Genomic DNA, 13040 nt, shown 5'->3' with positions numbered 1-13040 from the left:
AGTGCCCCGCTCAGTGCCCGTCACCCAGTCACCCCATGCCCCCGCCCATCTCCCCTTCCACTACTCCTTGTTCATTTCCCAGAGTTAGGTGTCTCTCATGTTCTGTCTCCCTCACTGATATTTCCCACTCATTTTCTCTCCTTTCTCCTTTAATCTTTCACTATTTTTTATATTCCCCGTATGAATGAGACCATATAATGTTTGTCCTTCTCTGACTGACTTATTTCACTCAGCCTAATACCCTCTAGTTCCATCCATGTTGAAGCAAATGGTGGGTATTCATCATTTCTAATGGCTGAGGAATATTCCATTGTATACATAGACCACATCTTCTTTATCCATTCATCTTTCGATGGACACCAAGGCTCCTTCCACAGTTTGGCTATTGTGAACATGCTATTATAAACATCGGGGTGCAGGTGTCCTGACATTTCACTGCATCAGTATCTTTGGGGTAAATCCCCAGCAGTATAAATGCTGGGTCACAGGAAAAATCTATTTTTAACTGTTTGAGGAACCTCCACACAGTTTTCCAGAGTGGCTGCACCAGTTCACATTCCCACCAACAGTGCAAGAGGGTTCCCCTTTCTCCACATCCTCTCCAACATTTGTGGTTTCCTGCCTTGTTAATTTTCCCCATTCTTACTGGTGTGAGGTGGGATCTCATTGTGGTTTTGATTTGTGTTTCCCTGATGGCACGTGATGCGGAGCATTTCCTCATGTGCTTGTTGGCCATGTCTGTGTCTTCCTCTGTGAGATTTCTGTTCCTGTCTTTTGCCCATTTCATGATTGGATTGTTTGTTTCTTTGCTGTTGAGTTTCATAAGTTCTTTATAGATCTTGGATACTAGCCCTTTATCTGATACGTCATTTGCAAATATCTTCTCCCATTCTGTAGGTTGTCTTTTAGTTTTGTTAACTATTTCTTTTGCTGTGCAGAAGCTTCTTATCTTGATGAAGTCCCAATAGTTCATTTTTGCTTTTGTTTCCCTTGCCTTCATGGATGTATCTTGCAAGAAGTTGCTGTAGCCAAGTTCAAAAAGGGTGTTGCCTGTGTTCTCCTCTAGGACTTTGATGGATTCTTATCTCACATTTAGACCTTCAATCCATGTTGAGTTTATCTTTGTGTATGGTGTAAGGGAATAGTCTAATTTCATTCTTCTGCATGTGGCTGTCCAATTTTCCCAGTACCATTTATTGAAGAGACTATCCTTTTTCCAAATGGAAAGTCTTTCCTGCCTTGTCGAATATTAGTTGACCATAGAGTTGAGGGCCCATTTCTGGATTCTCTAATCTGTTCCATTGATCTGTGTGTCTGTTTTGTGCCAGTACCACACTTGATGATCACAGCTTTGTAGTACAACTTGAAATCTGGCATTGTGATGCCCCCGGCTCTGGTTTTCTTTTTCAATATTCCCCTGGCTATTTGGGGTCTTTCTTCAGAGCGTTGGAACAAATAATCTTAAGATTTGTGTAGAACCAATTTTGAGTTACACTTAAGAAGGCCTTCCCCACTCAAAGGTTATAAAAGTATTTTCCTCATTTCTTCTGCCATTTTTATAGTTCTTTTTTTATATATATAGTTAAGTATTGATCCATTTGGAATTTATCCAAATAGTTTTTTTCCAGATCCTAGCTTTCCTAATACATGTATTAAATGTTCATTTTTTCGCCGCTGATTAAAGATGCCATATTTATCATATACTAGATTCCCTGAATCTTATTCTCTCCTTTTCTTTTCTAATAGAAAGGGATAGCTCATTCTTCATCGATATGTGGATTTATCTGTATTTTTCTCATGGCTCTTTTCACTTGTGGTCTTCTAGGTATTTTACATCTGTTTTATTTCTCCTACTAAATATTAAGCTCCTCAGAGGCAAAATTTTTACCAATAGTAGTTAGTAAATAAATAGTTTAGGCAAAAGAAGTAAAGAGAGTTGAAAGCTCTTGTGCTACCAGCTGCTGGCCCAGGACAAAAGGATACCATGTACCCTGTCCCATTCTTTAAAGTATCGTCCCTCCCCCTGCCTTGGGTTTGGAGTAGATGTGGTGTTTGTCCATTCCACCAGCAAGAGTGGTGGGACATGGCCAAAAAATCACAGGCTCTGTGTCTCAAGGTTGGATAACCTCTTGTGTCCAATTGCATCATGCAGAGAGATGCCAAAGCTGCCCATCTGTGTTCCATTTCTCTCAGGAGAGATCCCAGACCTCTACTCTGATGATGAAGTTGAAAATATCATAAGCAGTGTGAAGAATGAGGTCAAGAGCCAAGGTCTGGTTGACAACAGAGAGAACTGCTGGAAGTTCTTTATAAATCGGGTCCGACGACAACTGAAGGTATAGAAGGATTTACTGCCCGGGGTAGGCGGACCAAAGATGGTTCCTGAGAGCCTCTAATGATATTTTGGACACAGTCATCCTTATTGATTATACTGGGAGTGGGCAGGGAGGGTGGAGTGCCCTTCTCAGCCTGAGCAATTTTGCAAGGCTGCCCTTCTCATCTGCTCCAAGGGCAGTAGTTCCCTCTTGCCTCATGCAGTCCCAGCATTCTTAATTTCTTGGCTAGAAGCCTGGCTATTATTGACAATACTTTTCCTCTGCTGGATGTGTTTCCCAACTTTCTGGGAAATAAAAAACCCAAAGCCATATCTGTCTCTCTGTGAGTACTTCTCTGATACCTTCTTGGTTCTCCTGCCCTTCTGTTTCTCAGGTGACTCTTTGTTTCTCCCCTGTGGGGAACAAGCTGAGAGTCCGCAGCAGGAAGTTCCCAGCCATTGTGAACTGCACGGCCATCAACTGGTTCCATGAGTGGCCCCAGCAGGCACTGGAGTCTGTCAGCCTCCGCTTCTTGCAGAACACAGAAGGCATTGAGGTGAGAGGGCAAAGAAGACACTCCTCAAGGGGTCCTCACCACCTCAGGTACAAAGAATTCCATGTCCAGAGTTTCAGGGTTCCAGTTTGGGCTTGGAGAGAGTTGTTGGAGCAAAACTTTCCATGTAGGGAGGGGATGAGTGAGGTGAGGCAAACATCACCTCCAGTCTTCATGTCCAGACAGTCTTTTTATTTCCCACTCTTCAATCTTAGCCCACAGTCAAGCAGTCGATTAGCAAGTTCATGGCTTTTGTCCACACAAGTGTCAACCAGACATCCCAATCTTATCTGAGCAATGAGCAGCGCTACAACTATACAACTCCCAAATCGTTCCTGGAGTTCATCAGACTCTACCAGAGCTTGCTGCACAGAAACAGAAAAGAGCTCAAGTCCAAAATGGAGCGTCTTGAGAACGGGCTGCTGAAGCTTCACAGCACCTCTGCCCAGGTGGGTGATGGTCTCTCCTCGCTCCTGCCTGCAGGGCACTGGGGGGCAGCGGGGGAGAGCACCCCCTTCCAGGGAACCAAAGACATCACAGTCCAGGCCTGAAAATCATGTATGGTTTTCCAATGGTGTCATCAGAAACCATTCCAAAAGTTAAGGCCAAGCTCTCCCTGCAGAAGGGCACACTGCCAGCTTCCAATCTGGTCTGCTCCCACATACTGATGGAATCCTCTGGAGCACCCCTTCCCTCTTGCTTGTTACCCCTCTTCTCTTCTGCTACATCCTTTCCTCTCCAGTCTGCTTCCCTTCCATCTTCAAAACCAAAAGAGATACATGGTTGGGAGAGATGTTGTAGAGATATCCCAATTTTCTTTTGCTTCTTTGTGTCTTGCTGTGTCATCCATCAAAGCACCACTGGAACCTGATTTCTGAAATCCTGTCTCATTTCTTGCATTTCTTCTTATATTCCTAAGTGGTAGGCCGTTGAAAGAAGGCCCCCATGGGCCTGTCCTCCTAATATTTTTCTACTTACTCTTCCAAAGGGAACAAGTTTATTTCAATTTCCCATTCTTCCCTTGAGAATTGGGGGATGATTCTAGCAACTTCTCTGCCCCTGCTCATGCCTATCAAACATTGCCAGTCCCTTCATGGCTCCCTTCTGTGCTTTGTTTGCTTTTAGCAGAGCCAGCCTGTCAGGAAGGGGGTGTAGTTTTGCTGCATTTGCACCACAAAACTAAAATCATTATCAATTCTTAGGCATCACACATTCCTGTCAATCTCTAAGCCTTTTGCTTGTCATCATTGCTTCAGAGCTTTACCTTTGCAATAACTGTTGAATTTGCTTCTTCTGACTTGTCCTCTCTCCCCACTTGAATGTCTTGAATCATAGCTGTAATATGTCCAGAGGATTTCAGTTCATTTCATGGGATGCAATGAGCCCTTGCAATCTGTTCACATAGAATTCTTCTACTCAGGCCATTTTTCTTCTGTTATCAGGTTTTGTTCATCTGCTCTAGCCTCTCCTCCAAAGAGCAATGATTTGCTAGATGGCTTCTCTGCAACCTGTATCTATTATGTTCTCACTCATTGATCTCATCCTTTTGGCTTTTTTCCTCTTTGTTCTAGGAAAGCTTCTCACGTTTATCCTCAACAATTCTAATTTAATAGTGCGTAATATTGTTTCTGCTGCTTGTGCATCCAGTGAAGACTTTAGTTATGTTCTTACATTTTTAATATCCTAACAGCCCTTCCTCATCTCATCCTTTTTCCCTTCAAACACATCCTATTGCTCTTTTCTTCCGGCCTGTTTTCCTGCCACTGTGTCACAGAAATCATCCTACCAATGATGGCAGACTGCTTCCCTGATGTTTTTTCTAGATTCAGTAATGCATCATTTTCAGAGCTCTGTTCTTAGTCTTCTAGATGCTTTTCTCTTCCTTGTTCCGTATTTCTACAAAGACCCTTTCCTTTTCTTCATTTACCCTCAGGTGTGGTGAGATCTGTTCAAACTTGGTATTTGTCTACTGATGACAGGTAACAATTGTCCACGAAGCTCCTCCGTTTCCTTGTGTGCTGTGACCGCACCCCTTCCCAGAGCTGAAGTTCAGGGCAGATGGAGGGACACAGATGCAAACAGCCAAGGCCCTAGCAGTTTACCTGGCATCTTGTAGAAAGGTAGCATCTTCTCTCCCAGTGCTTTTTAGTACTCTCAATCTCTGAACTTCTAGGAAACAGCATAAGATAGAATCCCAGAATGCAGTCCTACCAGATTATTTTTAACATCTGTCACTTTTTTCCTCTTCCAGTCTCCCCCCACCTATGGTACCCTCAGAATACTGTCACCCCTAGCAGCCCCTGTTCTCCCTCCTCTCCCCTATTCTCTGGCAATTATCGATCATCCCAGAAGAAGACTGGTTATACCGTAGGTGAACCAAGCTCTACCAGTCCTGGCATCAATTTTGGTTTCTTCTCCTTCAAGATTCTCTACTTCAGTGAGTAGTGCTTTCATCTACCCACTTACCTAGAAACCGGGGGGTTACCTTACATTCCTCTCCTTGTCTCATTTAAGAATTAACAAATTCTGTACTTTTCTATTTATCTCTCACATGTACCTCTCTTGCTGTAAGCCTGTTTTCAATGCCTTGATTTAGACACTTCTCACTTAGATTGTTTTAATACACTTAACTCTACAATGTCTCCCCCAACCTGAACCTGCTTCACTGCAACCTCTCGCATAGCCCATCAGGCCAAATACTTAGGGTTGTCCTTGACTCTCCTAATTTCTCTCTCTCACATGCCCTGTATCCAAACACAAATTCGCTGTTGGCCCTATCTTCAGATACGCCCAGAATCCCACCACCGTGCACCTTCTATGCTACTACTCCCTTGATCTGGGCCATTGGCGTCTTTAACCCAGGCAGCCATAGTACCTTTCTAACTCATTTGTCTGCTTCTCCTTTTGCCCATCTTTGGTCTATCATCAACAGAGCAGTCAGAGTGATCCTTTCAAAATATAAATCAGAGCATGCCACTTTTCTGGTCCAGAACTATTTCCCTGTGAAGGATCCTTTGCTCCTTCCCATCTGGGTGGTGGTGGTGGTGGTTTCAAGAAGCAGCTAATGAAGCCACATGGTATGGTGAGCCCTTCACTGGCTCTGCTGACAGTGGCTGATTCTGCTGGGTCTTTGGGTGGCACGGTCTGTCTTTGCTGCTGCCTCAGATGAAAGCTTCACAGCTGGCATCACTTCTGTTCTCTTCCTTCTCTTGACACAGTCAGAACTCCCAGCTCTGACTTGGGGGTCTCACTCTGTCCCCTCCTGGCATCTTCAGAACCCACTCTCAGCTTCACTTCTGGATTAGGAGTCCTCATGAGGAAGGGGGGCTATTGGGTTGAAGAAATGTTCATAAAAGGCCTACATGTTGTTACAAATTCCCTGCCTTTACAATTTACTCTTCAAGTCTGTCTGGAGATTCTTCGATTTATTTTGGGGTTTCAAATAATCTCAGGCCACCAAACTTACCTAAAGTCGACAGGTTCAATAATTTACCATGATATGCTCATCAATACTCTTGGTTGCAAGTGAAAAAAAAAAAAAAAGAATTCAAGTTCACTTAACATTTAAAAAGAGAGAGAAGGAGGGAGGGAGAGAGAGAGAGAGAAAGAAAGAGAGAGAGAGAGGAAGAAGGAAGGAAGGAAGGAAGGAAGGAAGGAAGGAAGGAAGGAAGGAAGGAAGGAAGGAAGGAAGGAAGGAAATGAAAAGACAGGAGGAGAAGGGAAGAGAGAGAGAAAAAAAATTTTTTTTGAGATTATGTGATATATTTATCAGGATCCTTTTGATGGCAGCTGACCAAAATCCAACTGAAGTTGGTTTAGTCAAAACAAGTTGGTTCAGATAACTGGAAATTCAGAGACAGAGCTTAATTTAGACAGGGCTGGAGCTAGATCCTCAGTAAGCATCCCTGTTCAGGGAAGCAACCCCCATGGCCCTGGCAACCACAGACCTACACTCTCTTTGCTTTGCAACCCTATTGTAAGAAGGAGTTTGTCTTTCCCTGGATTTTCTGCCAAATTCCTGGATAAATGTTCAGTGGCTCTGATTGATTGGCCCCTTCAGATCATTGGTTTGCCCATACTTGAACCGTCCTCTGTGACTTGGACATTCTCTTGACCAAGTGAGGTTCCAAGGCCAACCACTGGAGTCGGCTCCACCCAAACTATGAGGACTTGGGAAGGGAATGTTCCCCAGAGGAAATTCAAACTCTGTATCCAGAACAGGGATGAGAAGGTTTTATTAGGCAGGCAGATGGGAAAACTCTAAGAGAATAGCCTATGTGAGGTGTGAATTCATATGAGAACATGGTAGGTGACCAGAGGGACTCAGAGTAGGAAGGAAAATATCTCTGGGCCTCCAGCCTTCTGCACACTAGGGATGGCTCTTGATTATCCTGGGTTCTCTCTCCTCTTTCTGTGGTTCTGAGGGGGAAAGGCCTAGGAAGTTTCGCTTTTCTCTTTAGCATCATATTCCTGGTCCTTGAAGAAGGGAGAGTGTCTCACCACCAGCCTTTTGTCACCCCACTCAGCTGACATCACCCCCACCCAAAAACACTCATGGTGCTGACAAGATGGTGGAAAGGGTTCCTCTGTTGTTTGTGATGCTCTCCCTCTTGATCCTCCTATCCCAGGGGTAGGGGGTGGGGTGCCTAAAGAGGAAGAAAGCCAAAGAGGGGCTCGAATGCTTTGAATAAGGAAAAAAGGAAGAGGAAATTTTAGCGTGACCTATTTCAACGTCCTGTTCTATTGAAGAAGAGCCATAAAATGAGCCTGACTTACGCCCTCTCTGGGGAGCGGCCCCATTATGTCTTGGAGGGACCCTCCAAGTCACAGCTGAAGAGCTATCAAGCTCCCTTCCACAATGCTGGTGACCTTGGACCTGAGGTCATAGACCCTATCTGCAATCAGCAAAACAAACAAACAAACAAATGACAACAGGAAAAAAAAAACCCAAAACCAACTCTCCAATTTTCTCAAATCTCCCAAGATTTAAAAAGGAACAAAAAGTTACTGGTGTGTTTGCTGACTGCAGTGATTATGTGGTTCAATCATTTTGATTTACAATTGCATCTTTGTCCTTGTAGAAATAACTCCCTGCAGCTGAACGACGGGAGATAGAAATGGATTAACCTTCCAGCACGGGCATATAAGACTCGTTCTAGGGAGCAGGCCTTCATTTGAGGTTAACAAAAAGTCTCCAGTTTCCATGAATACAACAAAATTAAAGAGCTTTCTTTTTCTTCTCCCTCTGCTTTCCTTTTCTTCTGATCTGCCGCGAAAAGGGAATTATCAGCAGCATCTAAGCCTCTGTTTTATTTTTCCCTTTATGCATTTTGCATCATAAAGCATTTGAATCTCTTTAACGTGTTCCAGGAGCTCTGAAGTAATCTTTGGTTGTTGTATGAAAATAGACTGCAGAAAAATGAGAGATAGAAGGTCATCCTGCCATGTAAAGTTTATGGGCCATATTGCAAATACAAGTGGCTTTTTTACTTCCAAGAAATAAACAAATCTGAGTCTTCTCTTTGCATGTAAAAGGGCCATAAAACCAGGCCAGTGACTATCAAACCCAGGTGGCTATTTGCATCAGCATCACCCAGAGGACCTGTTAAAACACAGATCGCCAGACCCACCTCCAGAATTTCTGGTTCAGGAGGTCTGGAGTGGGCCAGAGAATTCACATTTCTAGCAATTACTCAGGTGATGCTGCTGCTGGTGGTCTGGGAAACACACTCTGAGAACCACCACCCTCCACTGACCTGAATGTACAGAGAAAACCATCCCTCCTCGAGAAATAGGTGATTTCTGACATGCTGGTATTACTATCACTTTAGTATTTCCTCCAAAAAGACTATGAATATGGAATATGGAAGCTGGATGGAGAGCCAGTTCTGTTCTGGTCTGGGCCACTGGGACTCTTGCAGTCCCCTTTTTACTTGGCCAACATCTGTCTTGTTGGGATTGTAGACATAAACAAAGACCAACCAAATAAGAAGCAACAAATGCTCTCTCTTCAGAGCTCATTCTAGCAAAAGAGGCAGCCATCAGCACCCAGTTTTGGCCGAGACTCAAAGGCCGCAGAGGCCTGGGAGAGCTTCATGGTGGGGAGAAAGGGAAGGGTATCGGGTGTGTCCTGAGGAAGGCTGGTGGCCTGCAGAAGCTGGGGGTGGGCACTAGGAAATGGGGTGCCCTATGTGAGCAGTCAGGGGAGCGTGTTCGACTTTCTCGGGTTGGTCCTACGTTGGAACCAGAGAAAAGAATTAAGGAAGTTGTCGACTATTAATTGAGTTCTGGCCATTGGAGCCACTGTTACTGAGGTTTTTGTCTGTCTTCCTGGATTGTTCTGGAGGTGGGCATCTAACTTCCTGCTCATCTGACTTACAGACAGCAGGCTGGCTTCCTGAGCTAGTTATTGTAGTTATTGTTGGTCTCCTGGGCACCAGGAGGGTCACGGTTGTGGGTCAGAGTTCTACTTTTACCATTTACTGACCATTGTCTGTCCACACATTCGATCTCTCAGGATGTGCAGTAGATAACTCACTTTTTATAGCTTGCAAAATTCTTGGCATACCAGACATTGCCCACTTTCAATTAAATAATGACTGATTTTTTTTTTTATAACATGCCCACTATGAGCAAAGCATCATGAGAGACACATGGAGTTTTATAAGATACAAGTGCAATGTCAGTGAGAAGCAGCCTAGGTCATGTAAGCATCAAGGGGAAAGAGAAGTCAAGGCATGTGTTGCCTAGAATCTCTTACCATGTCTACTGTAGAGGGAGGAGGAAGAGGGAGTCCAGTGTGCCTTGGTCCCAGGGCTCTTGGTCCCAGATGAGAGCTCAGCTTTGCCCCTTCCTGTCGGGAGTTGGCATGTTTCTCTGCAGGGTCAGAGCCCCAGGACCACCTGGTGCTTTTCTGCTGCAGGTGGATGACCTGAAGGCCAAGCTGGCTGCCCAGGAAGTAGAGCTGAAGCAAAAGAATGAGGATGCGGACAAGCTGATTCAGGTGGTCGGCATAGAGACAGAAAAGGTGAGCCGAGAGAAAGCCATTGCAGACGAGGAGGAGCGGAAGGTGGCTGTCATCATGCTGGAGGTGAAGCAGAAGCAGAAGGACTGTGAGGAGGACCTGGCCAAAGCAGAGCCAGCACTTGCAGCCGCCCAGGCAGCTCTCAACACCCTCAATAAGGTAAGAGGATCATCTGTCCTGCTGCTTACCTCTCACAGTGGTGGGGGTGGCAGGAAGTAGCCCCTGTGACCCAAAGACAGCTTGGTACCCTGGTGCCCTAAAAAGATCCAAGGGCAAAGTTGGAGGCTTAAGGTAGGATCCAGCTGTCACTGCTTTATTCATTAAGCAAACATTCGCTTATTTTCTTTAAAGATTTTTCTTTATTTACTCATTTGAGAGAGAGAGAGAGAGTGAGAATGAATTAAGGGGAGGGGCAGAGGGAGAGGGAGAAGCAGACTCCTCACTGAGCAGGGAGCCTGATGCAGGTCTCGATCCCAGGACCTCAGGATCATGACCTGAGCCAAAGGCAGACGCTTAACCCACTGAGCCCCCCAGGTACCCCTGCAAACATTCATTTACACTGACGATCTATCAGGCTTTTACAGAGTACCAACGACATCCCAGGCCTTTGAGTCTGAGAACCAGTCAGAACAGGAGATGCCCAGTGTTCCAGACCTTCCACTTCACAGATGACAAAGCCTGGGCCCTGAGGGGAAGATCGGCTTACCCAGAGTCATAGACTCGCTATTAGAGCCAGGCTTAAACTCACACCCTCACAGTCCAGCTCCAGAAACACTCAGCTCCGTAGCCCATGGTCATTTTACCCATTACATACGACAGGACACACGAGCCTTATAAAGCCCTGAGAAAATTCTTAAGACCTGAGACTCAAACACATGTTGGCTCCAAAATATGAAAAGAAAAAAAAAAAAAAACGCTATGTAAACAAAATTAGCAGATATTCAAATATCAACAATATGTAGCCATGTGTCAGTTAAAGTCCTATATGTAACCATCTGGTACAACAAGCGTGACCTTTGAGATGTATTCACGGGGTACTTTTATTTGGGTTCCCTTGAGATGTATCCCTGTCTGTGTGTACTAGGGGGATGGTAATTAGCTGCTTCTTTTATTTTTCACAGATTAAGCTTCTCTCCCTTTTGGATAACCATGGCTGAAGGGCAGGGGGAAGGAGGGAAGAGAAAGGAGCAGACTCCAATCACAGGGAGCAAGCTTCAGAGGGGGCCCCAAAAGCTGACCCTGTCTGTGTTAGGATGCTCACATGGTGACTTCTCCTCCTGGGAGTCTGGCGGTTCACTTGCCCCTTGGCCGAGATCTAAGACAACCTGTGCTGGCTCCCCTGAGCAAGAGCTCACCTCTGATCCATGGGGTCACCTGTGCCTCCTTTCCCGCAAATGCACTGAGGGCATCAGCCACCCCTGCAGCACCATCTCCCTCGCTCCGTGGTGGGGGCAACTAGCCAGCTTTTCTCCCGCATTCTCAATTTCTGGGGTATGAGCTAGACCCCAGGCCACTGTGTCACGCAAACTTTACCCCTACATCCTCCCTTATAGGTGGGGTGGGTGGCACTCACCAGTGGGCCTCTCTTCATCTCCACCTGCCTGATGCTTTGACATATTTAGTGCAGGTGAGACATTTGAGATGCAAACACGAGCCTTCTGAAACTTTCTTCTCCTGCGTCACCCTGGAAGGTAACATCTAGCAGTTTCGGGCTTCAGCAAATCTAAAACGGAATTAGGAACGCTGTAGAAGCCTGTGGCATACAGTTACATATAAATTGTAATTTGAGATGATTGCATTCTAGGATTCTTAAGATTTTATTTATTTATTCATGAGAGACACAGAGAGAGAGAGAGAGAGAGAGAGAGAGAGGCAGAGACACCGGCAGGGGGAGAAGCAGCCTCCCTGCGGGGAGCCCGAAGCAGGACTCGATCCCAGGACCCCAGGATTATGACCTGAGCCGAAGGCAGATGTTGAACTAGTGAGCCATCCAGGTGTCCCACGTTCAAGGATTTTTTATGAAGAACTCTAGAATTATGCATTCTGGGCTTTTTATTTTTTATGCTCTAAAGGCTAAGGCACTGAGGGCCTAAGCGGCCCTAAAGAGACCCCCCATCAGGAGAAATCACCAGATTTCCTACTAGGAAACTGGGTACTGTGAGGGATGGACTAGGATTGCAGGGCTTGCCCAGTTATGCCACCACTTCTCAGCCTGAACCTGGTAGCAGGGCCAGGCCAGTCTTCTCCCATCCCTGGACGGTGGCATCCGCTTGCACCTCCTGGACACTGGTGAGGCTGTGTACCCCTCCATGCCACCACCCTTCCTCCTGCCTCAACCCTCTCTGTGTTTAAAGCTCAAACTTACATTCTAGATCAGTGTCACCCTTTTCTGATTCTTTGATCATGCACCACAAGACAACTTCACTGACGCACACATGTGAATTGTCTGCTGACCGTGTCTTACTAATAAGGCAGGTGCCTTTCATAACATCTTTTGACACAGGAGGTTAGATTTCCTAAAATAAGCTGAGTCCAAATACTGGCTGTGCTGTTCACTGGATGTATCTCTGGGCATGATTTTCTCTCTGCTCAGCCTGTTTCCTCATCTATGCAAGGGTGGTAACAGTGACACAACTCCCATTAGGTTATCATAGGGATAAAATGACAGAATGTATGAAAAGTAGCTCAGAGGTGACCCACCTGAGTCATTTTAAAAAATATTTTATTTATTTACTTAAGACATAGAGCAGGGGAAGGAGCAGAGGGAGAGGGAGAAGCAGACTCCCCACTGAGAAGAGCCCTACACGGGGCTTGATCTCAGGACCCTGAGATCATGACCTGAGCCAAAATCCAGAGTCGGGGGTTTAACCTACCAAGCCACTCAGGTGCCCCCACCTGAGTAATCTTTTTAAAAGAGCAGTTGGACCACATCACCCCTCTGTTCAGAATCTTCCATTGGCTTCCCATCCTACTCAGAATAAAATCCAAAGTGGCCCACGAGACCCTACAATTTTGCCCAGTTCCCTTCTGGGTACAACATGATTGTCTTCCTCCTGTCACCCTGACCACCTCCTCTGCACTGGCCTTGCTGTGTCTCAGACACTCCAGCACAATCCCACTCCAAGGCCTCTGAACAAGCAGTCGGCAC

General features: G+C 45.6%; 1 protein-coding gene across 1 annotated transcript in view; it reads left to right on the top strand.

Annotated features, from left to right (window-relative positions):
* DNAH9 (dynein axonemal heavy chain 9) overlaps window positions 1-13040 on the top strand; it is a 336893-nt gene that overhangs the window by 209119 nt on the left and 114734 nt on the right. Inside the window, exons 46-49 of the mRNA XM_072821109.1 lie at window positions 2194-2336; window positions 2710-2871; window positions 3084-3317; window positions 9791-10051. Of these exons, the coding sequence (XP_072677210.1) occupies window positions 2194-2336; window positions 2710-2871; window positions 3084-3317; window positions 9791-10051 (800 nt within the window). The remainder of the gene's footprint in view (window positions 1-2193; window positions 2337-2709; window positions 2872-3083; window positions 3318-9790; window positions 10052-13040) is intronic.

Source organism: Canis lupus, chromosome 3 (assembly GCF_048164855.1).
Source record: "Canis lupus baileyi chromosome 3, mCanLup2.hap1, whole genome shotgun sequence".
Lineage (NCBI taxonomy): Eukaryota > Metazoa > Chordata > Mammalia > Carnivora > Canidae > Canis > Canis lupus.
Note: the sequence above shows the minus strand (reverse complement) of the source record. Positions and strands in the feature narration are given on the sequence as shown.